Consider the following 27,319-nt stretch of genomic DNA (forward strand, 5'->3'; position numbering starts at 1 on the left):
TTTCATAGATTTTATCTCTTTATATTGACATCAATCCATTTCGAGAGTTAGAATTTTTATGACTCGATAGAAATTGAAAAAAATTGTTTTCTATCATGTCAATGTTGACCTTATTCTCTTGGAGAAATACAATCAAATTACCTAATATTGCACTTATTTTCTTTCGAGTAGAATTCCATAATGACGAGGTTATTGAGATGTAAGAGTTTGTGTTTTCAGAATATATCTTGAATGAGAGATTTTCTTAAATTGTCTTATCGTATTGTGTTTTAAACAAATTCAAAATAGAATTTTGATCAATGTCAATAACACCTGTGAGAATATTAAAATATTCTTCCTTAAAGATAACTTTCATAATTTTATCTCCCCCCACAAACTCGACATCCTCAAAAACCAAGCATTTTCCTAACTGAGAATCAATTAATTGTGGGACCGTAAAACTTTTACCCCTTAGATCTTTAAGAATCACTTTAATCAAATTTGTTAAGGATATATGTAGCACCAAAAATCCAAACTACTAAATCTCATGCATTAAATTTAATAAATATTAGGATTATTATTTTTTTAGTTTAATTGATTAAATTCCTTATGTGAATAATGTGCTAATAAGATATTTTTATTATTTATTCAAATAATTTATATTGAACTAACTATTTAATTAATGTTTTTAGTTGTTTATTTGTCTAAATGATTTTATTGTGCAATTTAAATTGTTTTAAATATTTTAAAAGTTTAAGCTTTCATATTTAAATGATTTTAATTTTAATTGTTTAGTTTATTCTTTTAAATGATTTTTAACTGTTTAGCATATTTGTTTAAATATTTTCGAGTGTCCAACTTATTTATTTTAAATAGTCTAAGTTTAGCGGTTAGTTATTTTAAATTATTTTAAATGTCTAGATTATTTATTTAAATCATATTTAATTGTCCAAATCATTTTAAAGATTTTTATTTCTGTTTGTGTATTTATTTAAATTACTTTTAAACGCTTGTTTAGTTTGTTTAAATTATTTTAATCGATTTTCTTGTTATTTAAATATTCTATTCGCTGCCGTGACATCAGAATATTTAAAGAGTTTAATTTTTTATTTTTCAAACTTTGTTATATTTAGTGCAATTAAATTTGTAATCCTAAGTTGCTAAGTTTGGGGTAGCATTTTTTTTAAGGTGAGTAGCACTTTTCCCATTTCACTCACATGGGGTAGCATTTTTTTTAAGGTGAGTAGCACTTTTCCCATTTCACTCACACACGCACATTTATATACATACACCTATACTTACACACTCAACTTTACACTTAAACTCAAGACTTAGGCCCCGTTTGAATTTTGTAGACATTTTTTTAAAAAAAACACTTTTTTAATTTATAATTTTTTGCTTTAAAAAACCTCTAATTTTGACTTAAAAAAAGTGCTTAACCCTACCCTCAAAATCTATTCATTTTCCCGTCCATATCCCCCATTTTCCCTTATAATTGCTGGGCTTGGTTTGGGAGTGGAAAGAAATGGGACACGTCAGCGTGATTTCTAGCCTGTAGGCTGTGCACACTATCCTTGTTCTTTCAAACAATCAATCGATTAATCTTTACCTCAAAAACGAATTAGCGATTTTCCCAGAAATTCAATGCCCACAAGTTGCAAAATTCTTCCATTGATTTAGCGAAAAAGTTTATTCGAAGTGGTTTTGGTGGCGTGGCCTGAATTCCCTTCACTGGCATGATTTTGTGCTGTTTCCATCGATCGGTTCAGGAGGCTGCATGACTTTTCATCAAGAATCCCAAGAATTATTGTTAGCATTAGCAGTTTGGAGTTGTACAGACGGAGAAAGAGTGCCATGGGTGTGTTTATCAACGCTCATGGCCAGCCTTCCGCCGTTATCTCCCATGTCCGAGCTCAGTCTACGTCGTCGTATCACCGTAGAGTACGCCCTGGTGGAGTATCTTATGCTCGACGATGGTTGAATCCGCATTACGCGCCTTCCAGGTACCATCAATTCAATTTTCTTGTGTTTTAAAAGAATTGCGATTGGCTACTTTTTTTTGGGAAAGTTTGTTAAAAGATTATATTGTTGCTGATTGCTTTATGGCCAAAACTGGAAGGATTTATGCTTGGGAGTGCAAAATTGATTCTTTAAGTAGGCATGGATGGAGGTTCAGTTACAAGCTGAGGGCCAAAGAATGAGTAAAAGCTCCTATTGAGCTAATTGAATGTATATCAATCAAGCCTATAAAGTAAAACATTACGTCCAAAGTTGGTGTTGAATTGCCTTGAGAAATTTTGGCTTTGGCCAAATTTTGAACTATTGCGCATATGTTAACTGCTACATTTGACATCAAGTATTTTTTTAGGATTAAGTAGTGGATGAGTCACTGTGATCGTTCTAGTAATATATTCCATTGTTTCCTTCTGTGTTTTTCATTTATTTCCTTCAATGGCTTATGGTCCGAGACTCTTAGATTCTATATTTGAAATGGACGAGAATTTCTTCTACCAAAAATTCCTCTACCAACCATGGCTGTTAATTTCCCTTGTGCAGTTATATTCTGCTGTTTGTGACTTCTGTATGGTTGCCATTCACGACTATCTATCCTGTTAATTAAGATTGTGTCATTCAGTAACTACCTTTGGTCACCGAATGTAGATTTCCTAATCCTTTTTTTTCTGATATTGCATTTACTTATTTTCTTAAAATTTTATATATCAAACATTTATATGTTTTTTTTAAGTTTTTCCAAAATTATTCTCCTTTTTGTAAAATTTTAATAATTATATCAACTTCTTGCATATCGAAACCATAAGCCAAAATATATATTTTTTATTCTATTCTATATTTGAAGTTAACAAAAACTTTGTATAAAAAAAATATAGTATTTATTGTGCGCACACAAATACTACTAGTATATAACTATTGTTAAGTATGTGATTCATTTGCAGGCTTAACACTTTTAGCGTACGGTGTTCATTGGTTGATACTGACGTTTGTCATTCCGTTGAGATCAATGAAGTTCACGAGGATACTATGTCTCTTGAGTCAAACTGTTTAATTCCAGTTGTTCATCTCGAATCTGATACTCTGGAGACTGAAGGGCTTAATTTACTGGTTGGTGACTCTTATGTGGATACTATTTTGACGACACTGCCTGTAAGACTTGCTTGGTCTCACTCTTCCCCATTCCTCAGTATCATTTCATCTTTGAATTATGCAAGTCTAGATATCTTGATTTTTGGTTGTTCTTTCTTTCTGTGGGATCATGTAGGTTTTGTCAGAGGAGGAGCAGAATGCAATTGCTGCCACTCCTGCTCATCCAGCCGGACTCTATGGTTTGTGTGCTCCTATACCGTGATAGCATTCTCGTTGATTTGATGGACAATTTTCTAAATGAATTTTCATCTAGAGAATAAAACTTCCACTGAAAAATTATAAGTTCCTGCAAATGCAAACCATATTTTCATTAAAGTACATTCCATCTCATTTCCTATTTCCTATGTAACAATTATTTTCGATCAGCTTTGCACCACTCTATAAAACTACAGTTCAGATATAGAGGCACTTGCATATTCTTCAACGATTCCTGTATTTCCATAGAATTAGAGGATTGCCTTGGTTCTCAGAGTCCAGTTGATAAACCTCAGTTTCTTTGTTTTTTTTCAGTATTAATATTTTCATTTCAAAAGAACTATCACTATGACAGATATTATCTTTGGTTTTACTAAAAAGTTCTCTTAATGTGAACAGACTGATTTCATGCCGATTCATGCGTGTAGATATTCTTACAATTTTAGATTTTTTTCCCTGATATTTTTCTTCAAATGGAAGTGGTTACATAAGATGATATATCTGCAGCGGTGCTATTGTTTATTCATGTTTACTCAGTATTTAACAAAATGTCTCTTGTACATTAGCTTTATACGCTTGCTGCTTGGCTGGGAATTCAGTTGAGCAGCTCTGGAATTTTGCTTGGCCTGCTGCCATTGCATCAATTCATCCTAGTCTTCGTCCTGTGGCCGTCATGGGCTTTTTTGCTAAGGTATCAAATCCACATAAACTACTATTTAAAGCCAGAACTGGGATTATCTTCTTAATCATCTGCATGTTGTAACAGTTTGCAGTCATTGTTGGAGGTCCTTTAGTGGGGAAACTTATGGACCGCTGTCCTAGACTACCTGCATATAATTGTTTGACTATTATCCAGGTTCTTATTCTTCACTTGAAATCAACATTATTGGAACTGAAAACTTTGATTCCACTTTCTTACAGTCATGTTTTTGTTTCAGGGAGCTGCTCAGTTGTTATCTGTAGGAATCATAATCCATGCCCATACTGTCCACTCTACTGTGTCTTCTATTCTTGTCAAACCTTGGTTTTCTGTGCTTGTAATAGCTCTGGCTGTTGAAAGGCTCTGTGGATTGGCTCTGGGAGTCGCTATGGAGCGTGATTGGGTTGTTTTGGTAGGTCCTTTTTGGTTTCTCTGTTTCTTTTGCTGCAGCATCTCTTTCAGTCTCTTTAGTATTTGTTTATCATGTTTTCATGCTTTTTAAAGTCTGGAATACATTTATTTCAGTTGGCAGGGACAAACAGACCTATTGCTCTTGCCCAAGCAAATGCAATTCTCAGCCGTATTGACCTCGTGTGCGAGGTGATTGCATTTGTAATCCTTTACTTTTTCGCATTACATGATATTCATACGCATGTCTAAACGGATTAGAATTTAGTAGTTAGCAAAAATAATAATGGTTTTTGTTCAGTATTAACTCTGGTGCTAATAATTTTGTGTTCTGGTACAACTGCAGGTTACAGGAGCGTCATTATTTGGCATTTTTTTATCCAAATATGAACCAGTGACATGCTTAATGCTGGCTGCTAATTTGATGATATGGTCATTGCCTGTCGTGGTAGCGTCATCGAACTTAGTTATTGCAATGTCGTTGAACTAGTTGATCTTCTGAGTTTTTTTTTCTTTTTGCATTATCTAGGTTATTCTCGGGTGGATAACTAATAAGGTTTCTGCTGGAGTCCTGGACCGTGCCAAATGTCCACAAAGTGGTGGCAGTTGTTCCCCTCCATTATCTATCTTAGATCCCAAAAATATATGTAAGTTTTAGTAATCCACGCTGTTCTGGATTTTGGATTTTTCGATAGTGTGATGATTTTGCTTTTGTTTGTACAGTGGCTAGCAGTGTAGAATCTATTAGGCATGGGTGGCTTGAATACCTTCAACAACCTGTTCTCCCAGCAAGCCTTGCTTATGTGTTGCTCTACTTCAATGTACTTGCTCCCGGTGGTCTGATGACGGCTTTCTTAACACAACATGGTAGTGCTTAGGCTCTTAAACTAGCTGAATTAGCTTCCTGGATGGCACTTACGAGTTTATAAATTTCAACAAATTCTGTTAATTTTTTCCCAAGTTGGTACTGAATAAAAATCTAGAATTTATAATTGCTGTCAAATTGAAGATTTGCATATTTGATTCCTTGATCACGATAGTTTTGAAATTCGTTCGGATGCATGGAGAGGCGGGTGAAATTCATGTTCTTGACCGGTGAAACATAGTTTTGTCGAGATGTAAAGAAACATAAAACATCTCTAATAGGAGGCATGATTTTGAACTGAAGTTCATGAATATCTCTATCTAAAGCTGATACCAGAAAAGTGTGTGATGTGGGATCTCCAGGTGAAGTTACAGGGAATGCAATCAAGCATCAAGTTACTAGGAGAGTTTTGGTCCACCTAATTCATCTTTGATGTCCAATTTTACTCATAGCCAATGAGGTGACTGATTGTGGCTAATTAATTGGTTATGACACGTCAATGTTTATTATTCGCAGAAAAAGCTATGTAGCTTGTTTAAGATCAATGGCAACAGGATGAGTAGTGACTATATGGCATGATGGAGTTGCAACCACCCTCATCCTTTTTCTTGTCCCCATTAGTTAAAATGACATCGAGATTGATTGGAAGAAGTTGAAAATGGAATTCTATTAACATTTCTTTTGTGAGATTATGATACTGAGGGAAGTTGTCAGTGTCATAAAGGTTGTATGATGAAGATGTGTAATTGAGATAAATGTTCTCTTATGTTCATATTGCAAATGATCTGGAGATGCTAATAATTTCTTTGATATTCCGGTGATAGTTAGTGTTTTTGTATTGACATATTTGAGATTCTTTTCAGGTCTAAGACCTTCGATTATTGGGGGGTTCAATGTGTTATCTGCTTTTATTGGTGTTGCTGCAACATTTGTATCTGTAAAGATGGTCAAGCGACTTGGCATTCTCGAGGTTTTTTTCTATCTACACATTAGTTCTTACTGGATTTATTTTTCTTATATTGTTTGTGTTAATCTTTCGCAATCTCAAAGTACTTCTTGTGGCAGGCCGGAGCAGCCGGCCTCATCTTTCAGGCTTCACTTCTCATGATGGCTGTTGCTGTGTACTGGACTGGTTCTGTTTCTCAGAAAATTCCATTTCTATTCTTCTTGTGTTTAATTGTGAGTTCCTTTTCTATTTCCATCTGCAAATGCTAGATATATGTATAAAAATTGTGAATGAGTCCTTTGGGCAACTTTATACGTTTTATTCAATTATAACTGAGGCAAACAGCCGTTGATGGAACATGAAATAGACCATCCCTTTAAATGATGGCACGTGTTATTGGACATGCTTAATGGGGTTTAATGTGGTACAATTTGAGTATCTTAGTCATGTTTTCTTCATTCATCTTCAGAATAAATTGCAATCTTTTTTACTTTTTGTCTTATTATTACGATTCTAAAAAAGTGAAGCCTTTGTTTGTTGTGAAAACTTAAACAGTTTGTGAGTTTTTAAGCCTATCATTGAAGTGCTATTCTTCATTTATGCAAACATGTTGATTCGCTGAATTAAATTACTTGAATGATGATTAGGAATGTCAATATTTTGTTGCTTTCATATTCATTTGAAGTTAAATTATTGTAGGGACAATTGAGTTTCAGCTTATTTCGAGAGAACTCATATTTCAATCATTGGAGGAGTAGTTTTTCTTGTATTGGTGTAAAATAGCTGCATTTAACTTTGCCAAAACTGTTCTGAAGAAAATTTGTTTGGATTTTTTTATGGGTTGGACAATTTATGTATAATTGAGGAATTTAACATAATAAACAATCAAAGTTCAGCCTGTGCTCTCTACTGGATTTTTTCAAATGTTTGTGACTGGACTTGGTAAGCTTGTGCTGTATGTTGTTCTGTATCGCATGTTTGGATGCATATGCTTTGATTTAGGTACTGTCTCTAGTTTGAATGTTATAGATTCTCGTTATGCTTTATGATGCTTGCTTCTTAGCTTCATGGTGGACCTTTCTCCTAAGCATGTTGTGACCCAATGAGATATTTCCCATGAACAGGTATTGTCTAGATTGGGGTACATGTCATATGATGTTGTAGGGACACAGATTTTACAAACTGGGATCCCTGCATCGAAAGCGAATCTTATTGGGACTACAGAAGCTTCGGTTGCTAGTTTGGCTGAGGCGGTAATGCTAGGGATTGTGATAATTGTAAACGATGTTTCGCATTTTGGATTTCTGGCCGTGCTGTCACTTCTATCAGTGGTTGGGGCAGCTTGTTTATACTGTAGATGGCTGAAGAATCGAACTGATACACAAAGGAGTCTCTTTTCTTTTGAACCATCCTTTTCATGATGTAAGTGGTGCATGCTCTTTATTCGTTCTTTGAATGATTACTATTATTCGATTTGCTCTACATCAAACTTTCTGTTTTCCAAGTGCAGTGTCTCATGGTTTCAGTTATAAGAATGGTTGGAACCAATTATTGTGTTTGATTTTAACAATTTCAGAATAAAATATTGGGAGCATAGAGAATATTGAGTTTATTTTTTAAGTTGAAGTTTGATGATTATGCTCCACTTTTTATTGATTACTAGCAGTAAGATGAGATCCTTGCTTGATTCAAAATCCAGGTCGCAGAATATGAATGTTCGGTGAGGAATATGGTTTCCATAAATATAATCAATCTCTTTGGTTCACTAGTCACCTGTCTTTAGATTACTTGAATAAAGTCCTTAGGGTGTGTTGGTTGTATTGATGGGATGACAGTGTGATTGATTATTTAACTGATAAGCATTGCTATTTTGTGATTGAATGAAGAGCCGTCGTTCCTCTCTTTTACTACATCCTTAGAGAAAAAAATGTGTTATTTTGCTTTGACATCAACACAGCCACCACCATTGCAGTACAGTCAGGACCCACATTTTCTACTAGCATCATATCTGCGCTACCGAAGCCCCACCATCACAGAGCCACTGGTCATGTTTTGCTGTTTTCTTTTTCCCCGTGCTTCCTCTTATTCCTTTTTTACACTCTAGTGCTATCTACTAGTGGTGAAAATCAGTAATATGACCTTTGAATCTTCTGTACCATGACCTTGAATCTTCCATGGGAGAAATAGTTGACAAGTGAATATGGATATGTGGAGGAAGCATTTTACTTTTACTTTTGTAAGTGGAAAGGATATTTTTGTATTTTACCTTGTAATTTAGCTTAAGATGTTGGAGGTGATAAAAACACATTTATTCTAGGATTTCTAGCCAGGCCAAAACATGGATTTGTGCCGAGCCGGAAAGGTAACAAGCTGGAAAAGAGATGGTTACCAAAGTAGGAACAAAAACTCATTATTGAGAAATTCTACTTTAATCATACCAACTAAACACAACAATGAAGTGTACAGAATTCAAATTCTTTACTGTTAGCAGTTATTGATCCGGATTATAAAGTTGCATGCATCAGATTAGATGTACGCTAATAAACTGATTTGCTTGTGTTTACAGCAGTAGCGATTCTGCAACAGTCAAATGTAGCACACCGACGACTATGAAACTCGAACATCAAGGGGCTGTTACCACCCTCCACTTGGATGAATTCCTGGCATTGTCAATGTACCGTCAGATTGTGTAGAGTCTCACAATGTACATATTTAACGATACAGCTGGTAAGTTTATAGCAACCACGCCTTTTATAGCAGTTTGGCCTTAGGGAGTGTATATTAGTTCTCATACAGAGTGAAGAATTGATCATTAATAGTAATTTTCTTTAGAAAACCATTGATTCTCAGGTTAAATGTACTGTCATTTTTCATGATATAATACAGAAATGAGATTCAATCAACTTTCTTTATGGGCAAGAGCTGAGTAAAAGATTGGTGTGATAATGTTGAAGTTGGCTTTAGAGTATGTTGGATTTTTTCATTTGGGATGGCACTTGATTTGAGGGGCTTTCACTCTTCATTGTCACCAATAGATTGAACTGTTCATCAGGATTCAAGTTCTAACTACTTGGTGATCTTGTTACCTCTATATACAAGTTGATCTTGAAAATAACAGGTAAAGATGGATCTTGTAAAATGCATATTAATTTAAGCTCATTGTGAAAAAATTGGGACAAGAATAAGTTAAATTCGCAGCACATGTGGTGTTGCAGCGATATAAACATCTTTCAATAGAAGAGAGTCATAGTTCGATCTCATTGTGTTAATTATAAATAAATCAAAAGTCAAGTTAAAACTTTAAAAAAAAAAATTAAACTTATATTTAGATTCATGAGGTTTTGAGTTTTGACAAGTAATCATAGGATGTGGCTTCTAGATTTTCTCGGCCTTGTATCCTTAGCCTATATTTTCCCATTTTTTCATCATTCATTACTTGATCATCATATGGATTTAGCTAAAAAAGACTCCCACATCTTTTTCATTATTCTACGTCAATCAAAAAATCAATTACGTAACCTCAAACATTATCGACGTCCGATGAAATTTTAAAATTGGTAGCTAAATCGAAAATCTTCGTTTCGTATATTATTGATAATGAAACAAAGTATTTGTGACATTCATAATTGTTGAATGAATGGCTGGAACAAAAAAACCAAAGAAGTTCCAAAGGATATTGATACCCGGGGGAGGAAATCACCTCAGCTTATAGATGACCCTAAGGTAAAGATCAATCCTTAACTAGCCAGAACAATCCGAGGGGTCAGCTCAGGAGCTTGGGAGCTCGGACAAGTTCTCCCATCGTAATGACCAGCTCGGGTCGGGAGCTCAGGAGCTGGGGAGCTCGGGAGCTCGGTCAGGCTCTCCCATCGTAATGACCAGTTTGGGTCGGGAGCTCAGCTCGGTAGATCGGGAGTCCAGCTCAGTCCCGAGGTCAGTAGGGGTTTAGCTTAGTAGAGGGGTTAATACAGTAACTTCAGTAGGCTAACTAAGATGTTAGGATCTGTCATTTGTAGTGAGCTCAGGAGTTTGGTAATAACTCATTCATCACTTTCTCTATTAGTCCTTAGAGGACGGCAACTAAGTGATTTTCATGAGGGCAGTGCAGCTCAGATTAAGCATATTATTATTTCCTTGGCCAGGCTATATTTGGGCGAGATCTCAGCCAAAATATCCGGGATTTTGATCCCGGGATTCTCGGGTTTTGGATAAGGAAAGTAAGCGCAAGACTCGGAGCCCTCTCTTATAAATACCAGGTTTACTTTCATTATTTGGATCCTAATTTTCACTCGTGCGCACACACCACTCTCTATATTTTGCTATCCTAGCATCTGACTTGAGCGTCGGAGGGGATACGCCGGAACACCTTCCGGCCTCCCTTAACACTCTTGTTCGTGATTTCAGGTCGGTAGCAGTTCATCTTCTATTGGAGGAGTTTCATCAGCTCATCCAAGGAGATCACTTTATTGAGGTATATCAATTGGCGCCGTTTGTGGGAAATTTAAGCTAAGGCGTAGATATGGCAGGAAGAGGAAGAGGAAGAGGAAGGGGAGGAGGGAATGTGGCGGACATGACTGTAGATCAGCTCAGCCATTTCATCACTCAAACGGTGCAAACAGCCATGGGTCAGAATCCACCACCTCCTCCCCCTCCACCCGGAGGTCAGCCAAACCAAATGGATGCGGTGTGGGAAGAGATTAGGAGATTGAGTCGGCAAGTTGGAGGTCGGCCTGGGCCTATGCAGAGGGAAAGCCCTTTTGCTCGGGCTATTCTAGATGAAAAACTCCCTGTGAATTTTAAGCAGCCCACTTTAGGGGAATATGATGGGAGCTCAGATCCAGAGGAACATTTGGGAAGGTTTGAAAATGCAGCCATGTTGCATAGATATTCGGATGCAATTAAATGCCGGGTTTTTCTCACTACTTTAGTGAGGTCAGCTCAACAATGGTTCAACCTCTTACAGCCTGGTAGCATCCGGAGCTTCAACGATTTCACTTCAGCTTTTCTACACCAATATGCGAGCAGTAAAAAATATTTGAAGACTTCCCTCAGTTTGTTTAATCTGAAGCAATCTGAGGTGGAACCCTTGAGGGAGTACGTTCAACGCTTCAATACAGCAGCTCTGGAAGTGCCTGCTGCCACTGCTGACACCTTGGTTAACTCTTTCACTCAAGGGTTGAGGGGAGGAGAGTTTTTCAAATCCTTGGTTAAGAAATCTCCTTTGACTTATGATGAGCTCCTTAGCCGAGATGAGAAGTATGTGAATTTGGAGGACGCACAGAGACAAAGAAGGCAGGAAAGAACATCTAGAAGTAAGTCAAGAAGTAAATCAGGACTAAAGGCAGAAGGTAAAGTGGAAGTTGGGAGAAAGAGGACTGCGGAAGAATCAAGCAGAGGTAAAGGGCCTTATCCTTATGTACCACTTTCAGTGAGCTTGAAAAAAGCGATGCAGGTATGTGAGGAAAGACAAGTGCTTGCGAGACCTCGGAATGCTGAAAGAGGCCCGCGTTTGCCTCCGTCTCATAAATTTTGTGATTTTCATCAAGAATATGGACATTTCACTAACGACTACCAGAGGCTAGGGGAGGAGGTGCAAAGAATTATTTATGAGGATGCTCGAATCAGGGCTGAGCTGACTCGGAGAGCAAATCCTCCTCGTCAAGGCCGAGCCTCACAATGGGGAAATCAGAGGAATGAAGGCGGGGAAAATCAAGGTGATCGTCAAGGAAGAGCTCCTCAAAATGGTCAAGAAGAGAGGGTTCAACAAATTGCGAATCACCCTCATAGGGGTATGATCCATATGATTTCAGGGGGCGCTACTGATGGAGATTCAGGAAGGGCTCGCAAAGCTCACGGGCGTAAGTTGGAAAACTTCGAGGTAAATTCTCAGCTCAGCTGTCCTAATGATCCGAATATCAATTTTGGAAGGAAAGATATAAAAGATTTGGTGATACCTCATAATGATCCTTTATTGGTCACTTTGACCATAGCCAATTATGATGTGTCTCGCATCTTCGTGGATACTGGGAGCTCGGTGAACATTATCTTCAAAGAGACCCTTGATCAAATAAAATTGGAAGGATTTGAGTTGGACCCAATCACCACGGAGTTGTATGGGTTCACAGGTCATGCTTTGCAACCCTTTGGACAAATAGTGCTCCCATTATCTCTTGAAAATGGGGAGCAGAGAGTAACCAAAATGGCTTGCTTCACGATGGTGGATGCACCATCCTCTTTCAATGGAATCTTGGAACGCCCTGCCCTGAGTGATTTCCGAGCTGTGGCATCCACTTATCATCAGAAGTTGAAGTTCCCGAGTGGAAGAGAAGTGGGGGTCGTTCGGGGTGATCAAAAGGCAGCTCGTTTGTGCTATGTGAACGAAGTAAAGGTTGATGCCAAGAGAAGTAGGAGGGAGGTAGGAATGGTTTCAATGAGCCGGACACCGAGGATGTTTGGTCAGAAGGAGCTTCTGATGTCTGAAGAAGGCCATGAGAAGGTGGAGTTAAGCCCGGGAGCTCAGATTGTCAAATTAGCTGCTGATCTCAGCCCGTCGGTGAAGAAAAGATTGGTTAGTTGCTTGAAGAAGAACAAGGATGTTTTTTCTTGGTCTGTGTCAGAGCTCACAGGGGTCAGCGCAGAAATTATGGTTCATCGACTCAATACTCTTGCGGGAGTAAGGCCGATAAAACAAAAGAAGAGACACTTTGGACCAGAGAAGGATAAGGTCATTAAAAAAGAGGTATATGATCTTCTTAAGGCAGGACACATTAGGGAAGTGCAGTTCCCTACCTGGTTATCCAATGTGGTCCTTGTTCCTAAAAGTTCAGGCAAGTGGAGGATGTGTGTTGATTTCAGGGACTTGAACAAGGCGTGTCCAAAAGATTGCTATCCACTGCCTCGAATTGATCAGTTGGTTGACTCTACGGCCGGTCATCAGTATTTATGCTTCATGGACGCATATCAAGGGTACCACCAAATTTCTTTGACGGAGGAAGATCAGGACAAAGTAAGTTTCACTACCTCTCATGGAACTTTTTGTTACAAAGTGATGCCTTTTGGTTTGAAGAATGCAGGGGCCACTTATCAGAGGCTCATGGACAGAGTGTTCGCCTCCCAAATTGGTAGAAATGTGGAAGTTTATGTGGATGACATCCTGGTGAAATCTCAGGATGATGTGGAACTGTTGACTGACCTGGAGGAGACTTTCTCGAATTTGAGGTTTTACAGAGTGAAGCTCAATCCAGAGAAATGTGTATTTGGAGTTAGGGGAGGTAAGTTTTTGGGGTACATAGTTACTGAGAGGGGCATAGAGGCTAATCCTGAAAAGGTGCAGGCTATTCGATCTATGTCTGCTCCTCGTAGTCTGCACGAAGTTCAGAGGCTATCAGGAAGGATAGCAGCTCTATCTCGATTTATATCCAGATCAGCTCATCGAAGTTTACCTTTCTTCAAGGTGCTTCGTAAAGCTAAGAAGTTTGAGTGGGATGATGAATGTAGGAAGGCCTTTGAGGACCTAAAGAATTATTTAGCTGAACTCCCTCTATTGGCTAAAGCAATTTTGGGTGAACCACTGTACATCTACTTGTCAGCCTTGGAGGGGGCAGTCAGTTCGGTGCTTATAAGGCAGGAAGGAACAACTCAGTATCCTATCTATTTCTTCTCACATGCCCTCAAGGGTGCTGAACTTCGGTATTCAGGGGTGGAAAAGTTAGCATTAGCTTTGGTTATGACAGCAAGGAAGCTCAGGCCTTACTTTTTGTCGCATCCCATTGTGGTGCTAACCAACAGTCCAATTGGGAGAATATTGACTTGAGTTGATATTTCTGGAAGATTGGTGAAGTGGACTACAGAGCTCAGTGAGTATGATATTCAGTATGAGCCAAGGTCAGCTATTAAAGCTCAGGCATTGGCCGACTTCCTAGCCGAAACCAAACATAAGGAGAAGGAGGACTTGTGGAAGATATATGTTGATGGTGCTTCTAACAATGAAGGATGTGGAGTGGGGGTGCTCTTGGTTTCCCCCTGCGGAGATGAGATCAGATTGGCAGTTCGGTTGGATTTTCGAGCTTCCAACAATGTGGCAGAATATGAGGCTGTGATAATCGGCCTCCGGGCAGCTAAACAAGTTGGGGAAATTCGAGTACATCTTTATTCCGACTCCCAGTTGGTAGCTCAGCAGGTGAATGGATCATACGAGGTTAAAAGTGAAAAGTTGAAAGAATATATGAAGGTAATAGAGGAAGCTCGGGGCCTTTTTGACGAAGTGATATTTGAGCAATCCCTAGAGAAAGCAATGAGAAAGCAGATTCTCTTGCCAAGATGGCTAGCTCACTTCATAACTGGAAAAATAGGGAGATAATTGTGCAAGTGGAATTGACACCCTCTACTGAGCTCACACCATTAGCTCATGAGGAGAGTGACTGGAAAAAAGAGCTCTTGAAATACATGGAGAAGGGAAAGTTATCTAGGGATCCGAAGAAGGCATATCAGTTGAAACAGAGGAGTCTCCGCTTTGTGATGGTGGAGGGAGTTCTTTATAAAAGGTCATTTTCTGGACCTCTTCTCAAATTCTTAGGCCCTAAGAAAGCTCATTATGTCCTACAGGAAATACACGAGGGGTGTTGCGGCAATCACCTGGGTTCTTATTCTCTAGCCCGTAAGGTCCTCCTAGCAGGATATTTCTGGCCTACTATTCTGAAAGATGTCATAGCTTTGGTAACTTCTTGTGATAGTTGTCAGAGACATAGTAGACTTCAGCACCAGTCAGTAGCGTTGATGAAAGGGATAGTGGCAGCATGTCCTTTCGATCAATGGGGAATTGATATTGTGGGTCCCTTCCCTCTAGCACCAGATCAGAAGAAATTCTTGTTGGTTGCTATTGATTACTTCTCTAAATGGGTTGAGGCGGAGGTTTTAGCTCGAATTACTGAGGGGGAAGTTTTGAAATTTCTGTGGAGGAATATTGTGTGCAGATTTGGAGTATCACGTAAGCTCATATCTGACAATAAGAGGCAGTTTCAAGGAGCTCGAGTGCAAGCTTGGTGTAAAGAAATGAAAATTCAGCAACACTTCACATTTGTCCATTATCCTCAGAGTAATGGTCAGGTGGAGGTGACTAATAGGTCTTTGGTGCAAAGCTTGAAGACGCGCTTGGGAAAAGCCCAGGGAAATTGGGTGGAAGAACTTCCTAGTGTGTTATGGTCATATCGTACCACGCCGAGAATTGGGACTGGAGAGACTCCATTTAGTATGGTATACGGAAATGAGGCTGTCCTGCCAGCAGAAATTGGAGAAGAGTCGGCTCGGATCATTTTCTATGATGAGGAAAATGGAAAAAGGAGGATGGAAGACTTAGACTTTTTGGATGAAAAAAGAGAAGCTGCTGCTATCAGAATGGAGACATACAAAAACAGGATAGCTCGGTCCTATAATCGTCGGGTGCGCAGGAAGGGCTTTCAGGTAGGAGATTTGGTACTCAGGAGAGTTCAGGAGGTGGCTGTAGGGAAGCTCGATCCTAAGTGGGAAGGACCATACAAGGTTGTGATGAGGCTCAGTTCGGATGCTTACTACTTGGAAGATTTAAAGGGAAAGATGCTGAAGAGACCTTGGAGCGCTTACAATTTACGCAAATATTATTCTTAATGTTGCAAGTACAATTTTCCTTTAAGTTGTAATTCATGCAAGTTACATTCCACTTTTATCTATAAGCAGTTACTTTTTCAGAAATATTGATGTAAATGTGCCTCAGCTCATCACCTTAGTCACGCCTCTTAGGCCCCTGATATTGGTTCAGCTCATCACCTTAGTCACGCCTCTTAGGCCCCTGACATTGGTTCAGCTCATCACCTTAGTCACGCCTCTTAGGCCCTGACTTTGGATCAGTTCATCACCTTAGTCACGCCTCTTAGGCCCCTGATATTGGTTCAGCTCATCACCTTAGTCACGCCTCTTAGGCCCCTGACTTTGGTTCAGTTCATCACCTTAGTCATGCCTCTTAGGCCCCTGACTTTGGTTCAGCTCATCACCTTAGTCACGCCTCTTAGGCCCCTGACTTTGGTTCAGCTCATCACCTTAGTCACGCCTCTTAGGCCCCTGACTTTGGTTCAGCTCATCACCTAAGTCACGCCTCTTAGGCCCCTGACTTTGGTTCAGCTCATCCCCTTAGTCACGCCTTTTAGGCCCCTGACTCTGACTCAGCTCACTACCTTAGTCACGCCTCTTAGGCCCCTTACTTTGGTTTAGCTCAATACCTAGCCACATTGCTTTGGCCTTTGGTTTTAGCTCAACCAAACACACTCATTTTAACTGGAGCACATTTAGTACTGACATATCAACACAGTTCATTATTAAACAAGGCTTATCAAGGTAAGCTTGGAACGAGTTCAGGTTAGGGCAGGTCGGGAGCTCGGGAGCTCATTTAAGCTTTCGAGGCTTGTATGGCAGGTCAGGTCGGGAGCTCGAGAGCTCATTTAAGCTCTCGAGGCTGGTAAGTCAGGTCAGGTCGGGAGCTCGGGAGCTCATTTAAGCTTTCGAGGCTTGTAAGGCAGGTTAGGTCGGGAGCTCGAGAGCTCATTTAAGCTCTCGAGGCTGGTAAGTCAGGTCAGGTTGGGAGCTCGAGAGCTCATTTAAGCTTTCGAGGCTGGTAAGTCAGGTCAGGTCGGGAGCTCGAGAGCTCATTTAAGCTCTCGAGGTTGGTAAGTCAGGTCAGGTCGGGAGCTCAAGAGCTCATTTAAGCTCTCGAGGCTGGTAAGTCAGTCGGGAGCTCGGGAGTCCATTTTAGCTCTCGGGGCTTGTAAGTTAGGTCGGGTCGGGAGCTTTGTTGTGCTAGTTCGGGAGCTCGGCTAAAGTTCTTCGACGTATTTACCAGCTCGGTTTGAGAGCTCAGCTCGGGAGGAGGGAGCTCAGCTCGGTCGCCTCAGCTCAGCTCGGTTACTCCGACCGTGTGACGTTCTAAGCCTATATCCGACCTTGCAGTGTTCATCTTGCTTCCCTCAGGGAGCTCAGCTCATCTCAACACCTTTGGGTGTTAGTTTATTTTTAAGTGATAATCTCACCTCCCCTCAGTGAGCTCAGCTCAGCTCAACGCCGTAGGGTGTTAGTTTATTTTTAAGTATGTATCTTGCTTCCCTCAGGGAGATCAGCTCAGCTCAACACCTTTGGGTGTTAGTTTATTTTTAAGTGATAATCTCACCTCCCCTCAGAGAGCTCTGCTCAGCTCAACGCCTTAGGATGTTAGTTTATTTTTAAGTATGTATCGTGCTTCCCTCAGGGAGCTCAGCTCAGCTCAACACCTTTGGGTATTAGTTTATTTTTAAGTGATAATCTTACCTCGCCTCAGGGAGCTCAGCTCAGCTCAACGCCTTAGGGTGTTAGTTTATTTTTAAGTATGTATTTTGCTTTCCTCATGGAGCTCAGCTCAGCTCAACACCTCCGGGTGTTAGTTTATTTTTAAGTGTTAATTATGCCTCCTCTTAGGGAGCTCAGCTCGGCCCACCTTCGGGTGTTGGTTTATTTTTAATTGTTTATGGTGTCTCATATCAGGGAGCTTAGCTCAGCTCGTCTCCAAGGAAGATTATTTGAAAACATTTTTGGGGAATCCCTTTAGTAAGGTCAGCTCGGAAATAATAGTAATAAGAAAACAAAGGCACTCGTAATAGCAAAAGGAAATCAAAAGTGTTTACATCCACCAGTACAAAAAATTTTAATGTTCATTTTCACCCTCACCCTCGCCCCTATCAGCCTCGCCCTCACCCTCCTTTGCTGCCTCCCCTGAAGTGACAGCAAGAGCAAGCCCATCCAAATCTAGGAAGTCTATGGGAGTCCTTTCAGGAGGATAGTCAGCCGCCCTGAATTGGTTAGTGCAGCCCTGGAATCCTTTGGCCAGATATCCATAGGCTTGGACAGCGACTTCGTCCATGTACTCATCAGACTTCAGGAAGATTTCTTTAAAACCCTCGATTCCTTTGGTCAGCTCGACCCGGGACGTTTCCAATTCCCGAACGGCTTGGGCGAGCTGATCCTGTGATCCCTTGAGCTCCCCTTGGAGGACTTCCTTTTGCACTTCAGAGACTCGGAGGTCATTTTGATACTTTAGCCTCTCGGCCTGGAAACCCATCCTCATCTCCTCCATCTGAGCTTGGAGAGTGGCCACCTTCTTGTCATGAGCAAGGTTAAAGTCCTCCAGTTTCTGGGTCAGATCAGCAACATGAGCCTCGTAGCTTCTGGTGTCTTTGATGAGTTGCTTCCGAGCAATAAAGGCTCGGAGGGACACCTCGGAATTCAGAGCGACGGCCTAGAATAGGAAAAGAGCAAGTAGATGTTATGAGCTGAGTATAAAGTGCTGAACATAAAGTGAATAAAGTGTAAGTCACCTCAGCGAAAGCAGTATTGGAGCGTTGTAGAAGCTGAGCCCAGCCAAGGCTCTTTACATAGTCAGCATCGGCTTGAGAAAGCGTGTCCCGAAGGACTGAGCCCGCTGTTGGGGTAGGGCCTACCCCCACTAACCGAAGCTCATCATGGTACATGTCGAAGAAATTGGAGCGACATCGAACCACGGGGGTTTGGGGCTTTTCCGACCTGAACTGTCGAAGAGGCACTACCTCGGGAATAGTAGATTTTCCCGAATCCAGCTCTACTACTTTAGGGAGGGGGGGGCTGGATGTAGCACTTCTCTTGGAGCCTTTGGGAAGAGAAGTAGAGGGCTCAGAGGCATCAGCAGCAGCTCGGGAAGAAGCAGCTTTGGGCTTGGCCGAGCTCACTCCAGCCTTGCTCCCTGGCGGAGCTGCTGATTTCTTCTTCTCTATCATTCTCTTCATGGCAGCATCCATGACCCTTTTTTCTGAATAAGTAAGATGGAGGTTCAGTTAAATAACGATAATAATAGTAAAATGGAGCCAGGGCAGGGGAAGGGCCGTACCTAAGTTTCCTCAAACCGAAACGTCGGCCGAGCTGAGCCCGTGGTGGCAGAGTAGATCCTCCGCCAGCAGGGCGGCAGTATCAAAGCACCTTCCCCCTATAGCCCTTAGGGCCCCAGTGAACAATTCCGCCTGTCGGAAGCCCGGGGCGGGGACAGGTAAGAGGGGGAGAGCATCCCTCCAGACCTAGCATATATCCCAGTCATCAGAGGGATGAACAAAGAAAAAGGAGCTCTTCCAGTTCTTTTTCGAACTAGGAGAACCCTTGAAAAATTTACAGTTGGGACGGCAGGAGAAATAAAAAGGGCCCTCCTCAGAACGTTTGGGGAGAAAAAAGTTGCAGATAGTGAAGCAAGTTACTTCAAAGCCTAGTGTTCTAAAGAGAACTACAAAGCTGCACAAGGTTCGGAAGGAGTTAGGGGTGAATTTCCCTAAGTGAAGCTCATAGTAACGGCTGAGCTGTTGAAAGAGGAGGGGCAGGGGAAACCTAAGACCGGATTCTAACTGATCTACATAAAAGGTGTAGTATCCCTCTGGGGGATTGTTAGCTCGGTCATCAGGATCAGGGATAATGAACTCGTAGTCCGCAGGAGCATGAGATAGAGCCCTTATTTTGCCCTCATTCGAGGCATCCAGCTCGGAAGGGTATAGCTCAAACCACGGCACCACGGGGACATCGGGATCATTGCCCAAGTCATCCTCCTGAGCTGACGTCGAGGGGTGAGCAGGGTTCTGGCTTATAGGCTCTCCTGCGGGAGTAAGGGCGAGGAATCAAATTGATCCACCTCACGGAACACTTCGTCTGAGCTTCCAGAGTGAGCTCGGGAAGAAGCGGCCATAAAAAGTATTTACTTACTTAGGAAGCTCGGAAACTTGGGAGAAAGAGAAGGAAGCAAAGAAGCTCATAAAGGAAATTCAAGAGAGAATTCACAGTAGTAAGAAGCGGAAAAAGTTAAAATGAAATTTTTCACAGTGAGGCCTATTTATAGAAAGCTCGAATCAATTCAGGTCGTTGATTGTAGGACAGGTGGACGGCTCAGATCGAGTGGGATTCGAAAAGTTACCGTTACATAATACTTGTCAGAATGACAGCTGGGCTTGGTGAGGCACCTCAGTTCGACATTCATTTAGGGTCATCTCAGAATAAAAATGAATTTCGAGTCTTTGACCTCAATTCGACTTTTATGGGAGGGACTTGTGATACCCGGGTGAGGAAATCACCTCAGCTTATAGATGACCCTAAGGTAAAGATCAATCCTTAACTAGCCAGAACTGTCCGAGGGGTCAACCCAGGAGCTCGGGAGCTCGGCCAAGTTCTCCCATCGTAATGACTAACTCGGGTCGGGAGCTCGGGCAAGCTCTCCCATCGTAATGACCAGTTCGGGTCGGGAGCTCAGCTCGGTAGATCGGGAGTTCAGCTCGGTCCCGAGGTCAGTAGGGGTTTAGCTTAGTAGAGGGGTTAATACAGTAACTTCAGTAGGCTAACTAATATGTTAGGATCAGTCATTTGTAGTGAGCTCACGAGTTTGGTAATAGCTCATTCATCACTTTCTCTATTAGTCCTTAGAGGACGACAACTAAGTGATTTTCATGAGGGCAGTGCAGCTCAGATTAAGCATATTATTATTTCCTTGGCCAGGGTATATTTGGGCGAGATCTCATCCAAAATATCCGGGATTTTGATCCCGGAATTCTTGGGTTTTGGATAAGGAAAGTAAGCGCAAGACTCGGAGCCCTCTCTTATAAATACCAGGTTTACTTTCATTATTTGGATCCTAATTTTTACTTGTGCGCACACACCACTCTCTATATTTCGCTATCCTAGCATCTGACTTGAGCGTCGGAGGGGATACGCCAGAACACCTTCCGGCCCCCCTTAACACTCTTGTTCGTGATTTCAGGTCGGTAGCAGTTCATCTTCTATTGGAGGAGTTTCATCAGCTCATCCAAGGAGATCACTTTATTGAGGTATATCAGATATAGTCAAAATTTTGAAACACCCGCTAAGAAATGTTCTCTTGAGGGATTTGAAACTTTGGATTTATATCTATTGAATTGTTTGCCTAAATTTATACTTGATGATTTTCAAATCGACCATTTTGTTAATTATGTAGATGTAATGACGATTATGATGAATTTGAAATATTTTCAAAATGAATATCATTTCATCTACATTCTTTGAATTTCTCGTCAAATTAAATTAATCTATCTAATTTAAATCTTTCCGTGCAAGCAAACATAATCTCATGCATATTTTCAATAAGAGGGGAACAAACCATTAAAGAGGAGAAGATGGTATTCCAATATTCCATGTAAGTTGCCAAACATCGAACATGCAATGATTTCCTATATAAGCTATGAATATGATGAAAGAGTGGGTGCCCCGTTAGACAACTTGTGGCTAAGGGCTTTTATGACTCTATGTAAAACAATCTTTTGTTTAATATAATTTACACTTTTATAATGGTATTGACTTTATCTTTCTTCATATTGTTATATTATGATATAATATTGTTGTTTTTGATAAAGACCTTGAATATACTATAGTGTATGTACGATGTGGTAGCACATGGGGATGGCTATCATTAAACACATCTTATAGTCACTGTATATTCTAAACTGTTCCTAGTCAATTGAGCCGTCCGCAAAAAAGGGATAAGGATCGCTCGAGATTGAGACTAGCATTTGCGATGCCGAGTACCATGTTTCATTGGTATGGAACATAGAGATGTTCAAAGCATGCAAATGGATATTCATATGATGAATGATCGAACTACCCTATTCGAACTTTTCAAGTGGTTATCACTTATCGAGTGGATAAAGTCCGCGGTTTTGGTTGTACACCATTAGTCCTTATTACTTGAAATATCATTGAGACTCTATATGCTAGTACTGTACTTTGACTCGTTTACCGACTCTATTGGGGTCATCAGGTGTCGGGATTGGGTACAGTTACGACACATATAGGAGTCGATGCTTTGTTGTCAAGGATTCACCACATACTTGCGAGTATGGATATCCTATGCGATCTGAGAAGATATTAGTGTGACGAATCTCTGGCCAGAGTACATGATGTGTTTTAGGTTACTTGGTGTTCCTAGTAACACATGCGATGTCACTAATAGATCTCCAAGATGTTATGCATAGTTATCGAATCTCGAACGACTCTCGATGCACCAATGGCTGTTGATTCGATCGGGATATATGGTTGAAGGGACCGTACTGTACGCTAACCAAAATCTACTGGTTCTTGCAGGCACTATCAGTAATACCTAGGGAATCATGGGGCGATGTTGCTAGGCGCTCTTACCATGATTCGATGGGTAAGTCGGAAATTGTTGTTCCGAGTCACAAGGAGTTGTGAGCCCACGGCTAGCTGTATTCTTGAACCATTGAGGGTTACACAAGTAATGGATTACTAAAACCCCGTAGAGATAGTTAAATTTAAAGAGTTAAATTTAATGAAAGAGAAGTTGGATTTCTTAACTAAAGGGAGTGAGATTTCCTAAAATGACATAGGGATGGACATTTTTGGAAATCACTGAATTCGGATTCAGAAAAATTATCTTGACTTTAACTGATGCAGAAATGGTTTCTGTGCACATTGGTAAAATCAGTTTATCAATCGGACTCACGATGAATTTTATATTAATTTTTAGAACAATGGGCTTGGCTTGTTGGGCTTAAGTTATGGATTGTGGGCTTTAAGGAATTAGAGTCCTAACACAATTATAACTTAATCTAGTCTAGAAATTATCTATAAATACATGTAGTGGGTTCGAAAATTGTGAGTGATTATGTCATATAATTTTCGAACACTGCATAAATAATTCTAAGGGATTTTTCGAAAATTCTTTGCTTCTTTTTGAGAAAATTCGGATTGTGATTTTTGTGAAAAATTACAATTCTGAATTAACAGATCATATCTGTTTATTCTCTACGCAAAACTTCTGATTGATTTCTAGTGCAGTCAATCAGAGGGTTTCTGTTTTCTGTTCGTGGACCTTATTCCGGTGATTGATCGTGACGCCATCAGTTCCCGGGATTTACAAGATGAGCAGATTAAATTCTGTTGGAGTCCATAATCTCGTTTTGAGATTTAAGGTAAAACATTAATTGTGATTATTTGTTTTACTTGTGTGAATTTAATCGTAAAAGTTTTGATACCCAGATATGAAATCGTTCCATATTAATAAATTTTAAACTTCCGCTGCACCGGGTATCAATTCTAATTGATCTGAACACAGTTTTTCAACAGTGGTATCAGAGCCAGGTTGCTCAGATCAAACGATTAAATTAATCGATTGTACAAAATTTTTAAGACTCGTTTTTGAAACAAAACAAATTTTAAAAAAATCAAAATTTTGACGGGCAAAACACGGGCAGCGATTGGATTGCTGCCCAAGGGCAGCGATCGTCGCTGCCCAATGGGCAGCGACGGGCTGCCCAGCCCGAGCTCCCGGGCAGCCCGGAAAATTAAAATTTTAATTTTTAAAATTTTGAATTTTTGAAATTCGAGTGTTTGATCCGATCGAAAATTGTTTTTGATTAGATCACGAGGCATCGGATCGAATTGTTCAAGTCCGAAATTTTTAAAATTGATTTTTGGAAAATTTATAAATTTTATCCGTTAAATTAAATTTTATAAAATTAATTATTTTGGTACAATTGATGATAAGATATGATCTTATGGATGGATAAGATAAAATATGATTTTATCTTTTAATTATGATGTCATTGCATGTTTATCCAATTATTTTAATTATTGAATTAATTATTGAATAAAAGGATGATCGATTGCCATGACCAATATTTTAGGTGTATGTTAGGTGATTTACATTTATCCTATTGTTGTTGGTGTTTATTAATGGGCTTGGTTTATAACCCAATATGATTGTCATATGTAATAAAAGTGGGCCTGGTTTATGGCCCGTTCCCACCCCTAAAATGTATCCCATTTTTGTCATCGAAATTTATTGTAAATTTATTAGACTTAGTGGGAGATAATGTTTTGAAGAAATGGTGGGCCCAGCAGACAATGAAGACGAAGAAATGTAAATTGGAAGCTCAATGTAATAGGATTGCATTGCATACTTGCATATCACCTAGGATTGGACTTAGACTCGTGATTGGCAACCACGGGTCGATTAGTAAATGGGATCGATCATCCTTAAATAATATATGATATTATTGATGTATGCATGTTTAGACATAAATTGTATGAATCCCGCAAGCATACATAAATTGCATGATGAGACAAATTTTCAAAATAAAATCTCTCATTTTGAATATGATTTAAAATTGATATCAAGATAAACAAAAGGGAATTTTAAATATTGTTTAAATATTCCTACCTTCCATCAACGATCAATGTATGTGATACTACCCGCGGATATGGTCCGGCTCATATTATTGGGGGGGCCCGTTCGTCGGAAAGCTGTACATTGGATCGACACATGTTGTAAGTTGGGTGGAACTCCCATGGGATTGGCTCATATTATTGGGGATCCACATGGCGACCGTCCATCACAACTTAATATTGATGGGTCATCTTGACATGTCACAATAAACGGCGTCATATTATTGGGCCCTTATTGGACATGAGGTAAAAACATGGAGGTTGCTTTGGAAGCAATTGGGTTCTACCTTTTGAAAATTATAGTTGGCTGATATTATGCGGGACTATAGTTTGTCAATTGGACTCCATGTTCCCACTAAAGAAAATGTTTCTTGTTTTCACTAGAGGGTAGTGAAATCGTCAAAATAGTGGGAGTGTAATTCATAAAATGAAATTCGCCATATTTTATGTCTTAGTAAATTAATTGAACAAATCACTGATTATTGTCTGTTTCCTTTTCAGTATTTCATTACTATGAATTCGCGTAATCCACTACTCTCAATTCTCGATCAAAACAAGTTGACTGGCGCTAACTATTCGGAATGGTTCCGTAAGTTAAAAATCATTCTAAATTCGGAGAAGGCTTTCTACGTGTTAGAGAAGCGTCCTCCGAAGGAAGCCCCGGCTAACACTAGTCCGGAAGAGTTGAAAAAGCTTGACGATTGGTGGGACCATGATGTCAAGGCAAAGAGTTATATGCTAGCATCAATGTCTGATGAACTCCAAAGGCGATTTGAGGATGCGGTGAATGCTGCTGACATTCACAGCGCACTCAAGGAACTTTTTGGAGCTCAGTCAAGGGCCGAGAAATTTGCGACTGTCAAAGAGCTCATGACATGCCGCATGCGAGATGGGACTTCGGTCCGTGAGCATGGGGTACACATGATTGGGCTCATTGAAAAGTTGGTAAAACTCGAACTGACATTAGAGCATGAACTCAATGCGGACTTGTTGCTTCTTTCACTTCCTTCGTCGTTTGACGGCTTTGTGATGAACTTCAATATGAACAAGATAGAGGCCACCCTTGAAGAGATGGTCAATATGCTTGTGACTTATGAAGCCACACTAAAGAAGGATAAACCGGTACTCTTGGTTGGCTCCTCTTCTAACTCTAAGAAAGGACCAAGTGGAAAGGGTAAGAAACGTTCTGCCCCGCCCAAGAAGATTGTACCAAATAAGAAGGGAAAGGCTAAGGCTTCAATTGGAATAAAAGATGAAAACGTTTGCCATTACTGCAAGAAACCCGGTCATTGGAAACGTAACTGCAAGGAATACCTCGAACAGTTGCGAACTGCAAAGGGTATGTTTTATATTGAAATAAATGTTTCGCTTAATACTTCTTCTTGGGTATTGGATACCGGATGTGGATCTCACATTTGCAATGATTTGCAGGTGATAACAAGAAGTCGTAAGCTAAGGATGGGTGAGACCCAGCTAAGGCTCGGGAATGGTTCTAGAGTCGAAGCCAAAGCTATAGGAGACATTTATTTAGTTTTGCAGAACAATTTTAAGTTATTTTTTAGAGATGTTTTATATATGTTCCGGATTTGGTCAAAAACATTATATCTATTTATATGCTTGATAGAGATGGTTTTTCTTGCAATTTTGTAAATGGGATTTGCAATATTTACAAGAATGAATGTTTGATTGGAAATGGACAACTTGAAAACGATCTATATAGCTTAAAATTAAAAGACGTTCCAATTAATTATGTTGATAAACCGATAACAACAATTAAAAGGAAGAACGATAGTCAAAACCCGGCAAACCTTTGGCATGCTAGGCTAGGTCATATTTCCTCAAGGAGGATGAACAAGCTAGTGGGAGAGGTCATGTTTGATATGTCTGATATTAACTCTCTACCTACTTGTGAGTCCTGCCTAAAGGGAAAAATGACTAAATCTCCTTTCAAAGGAAAACCTGAGCGTCGTCAAAATCTGTTGGATTTGATCCATACAGATGTTTGCGGTCCATTTAGGATTGGTACTAAATGTGGCAACACCTACTTCATTACCTTTACTGATGATCATTCTAGGTATGGGTATTTGTATTTAATGAAATATAAGTCTGAAGCATTTGAAAGGTTCAAAGAATTCAAGGCTGAAGTAGAAAACAAACTAGGTAAAAGTATTAAGGCACCTCGATCAGATCGAGGTGGAGAATACTTAAGTACCGAGTTTTTGGACTATCTAAAAGAGAATGAGATTATCTCTCAGTGGACTCCTTCTATGACACCTTAGCTTAATGGTGTTTCAGAGCATCGCAATCGAACTTTGTTGGACATGGTTTGATCCATGATGAGCTTCACTAAGCTCCCACCTTCGTTTTGGGGCTACGCGCTTGAAACGGTGCTATTGTTGTTAAACAACGTCCACACTAAAGCAGTAAATAAAACACCATACGAGTTATGGAATGGCAAAGCTCCTAAGTATTCGTACTTGAGGATTTGGGAATGTCCTGCTTACGTGAAGCAGACAGTGGGAGATAAGTTGGATAATCGATCCTCCTTATGTTATTTTGTGGGGTATCCGAAGAATTCAATCGGATATTATTTCTATCATCCTAATGAAACAAAAGTGTTTGTTTCAAGGAATGCCACCTTCTTGGAGAAGGAGTTCTTATTGGATAAGAAAGGCAAGATGATGGAACTCGAAAAAATTCGAGAAGAACCCGAGATACAAAACAGCGATCCTACACCTCAAGAATCATCACAAGACACGCCTACTACTAGGAGATCCGAGAGGACTTCTAG

At 40.0% G+C, this 27,319-nt stretch overlaps 2 protein-coding genes across 8 annotated transcripts; both read left to right on the top strand.

The window, feature by feature from the left end:
• Window positions 1-1,492: 1,492 nt before the first annotated feature.
• Window positions 1,493-9,128, top strand: LOC140860213 (solute carrier family 40 member 3, chloroplastic). Of its 4 annotated transcripts, none has more exons than XM_073263097.1 (14): window positions 1,493-1,982; window positions 2,934-3,141; window positions 3,257-3,320; window positions 3,903-4,027; window positions 4,103-4,192; window positions 4,275-4,448; window positions 4,562-4,636; window positions 4,791-4,892; window positions 4,974-5,091; window positions 5,168-5,311; window positions 6,173-6,279; window positions 6,375-6,488; window positions 7,380-7,681; window positions 8,822-9,128. In XM_073263097.1, exons 1-13 carry the CDS (start codon window positions 1,834-1,836, stop codon window positions 7,674-7,676), a joined length of 1,767 nt encoding a protein of 588 aa, XP_073119198.1. In that variant the 5' UTR covers window positions 1,493-1,833; the 3' UTR covers window positions 7,677-7,681; window positions 8,822-9,128. The 4 variants fall into 4 exon arrangements, with proteins under 4 accessions (XP_073119198.1, XP_073119199.1, XP_073119200.1 ...); XM_073263098.1 differs by having other exon boundaries at window positions 8,825-9,128; XM_073263099.1 differs by having other exon boundaries at window positions 7,380-7,677; window positions 8,825-9,128.
• LOC140860212 (uncharacterized) lies at window positions 8,850-14,072 on the top strand. Of its 4 annotated transcripts, XM_073263093.1 has the most exons (4): window positions 8,850-8,982; window positions 9,142-9,373; window positions 10,398-10,511; window positions 10,660-14,072. In XM_073263093.1, the coding sequence occupies exon 4, from the start codon at window positions 10,775-10,777 to the stop codon at window positions 14,066-14,068; it is 3,294 nt and encodes a 1,097-aa protein (XP_073119194.1). In that variant the 5' UTR covers window positions 8,850-8,982; window positions 9,142-9,373; window positions 10,398-10,511; window positions 10,660-10,774; the 3' UTR covers window positions 14,069-14,072. The 4 variants fall into 4 exon arrangements, with proteins under 4 accessions (XP_073119194.1, XP_073119193.1, XP_073119196.1 ...); XM_073263092.1 differs by having other exon boundaries at window positions 10,398-14,072; XM_073263095.1 differs by lacking the exon at window positions 9,142-9,373 and having other exon boundaries at window positions 8,869-8,982.
• The last annotated feature ends 13,247 nt before the right edge of the window (window positions 14,073-27,319 follow it).

The sequence above is a fragment of the Henckelia pumila genome, chromosome 4 (assembly GCF_033568475.1).
Source record: "Henckelia pumila isolate YLH828 chromosome 4, ASM3356847v2, whole genome shotgun sequence".
NCBI classification, from domain to species: Eukaryota; Viridiplantae; Streptophyta; class Magnoliopsida; order Lamiales; family Gesneriaceae; genus Henckelia; species Henckelia pumila.

Excerpts from the sequence above, each read along its gene's own strand:
- LOC140860213 (XM_073263097.1), top strand. The coding sequence starts at position 1,834 with ATGGGTGTGTTTATCAACGCTCATGGCCAGCCTTCCGCCGTTATCTCC. Across the intron at positions 5,092-5,167 it reads CTTAGATCCCAAAAATATAT|TGGCTAGCAGTGTAGAATCT; the intron begins GTAAGTTTTAGT and ends TTGTTTGTACAG. Across the intron at positions 6,280-6,374 it reads AGCGACTTGGCATTCTCGAG|GCCGGAGCAGCCGGCCTCAT; the intron begins GTTTTTTTCTAT and ends TTCTTGTGGCAG.
- LOC140860212 (XM_073263092.1), top strand. The coding sequence starts at position 10,775 with ATGGCAGGAAGAGGAAGAGGAAGAGGAAGGGGAGGAGGGAATGTGGCG.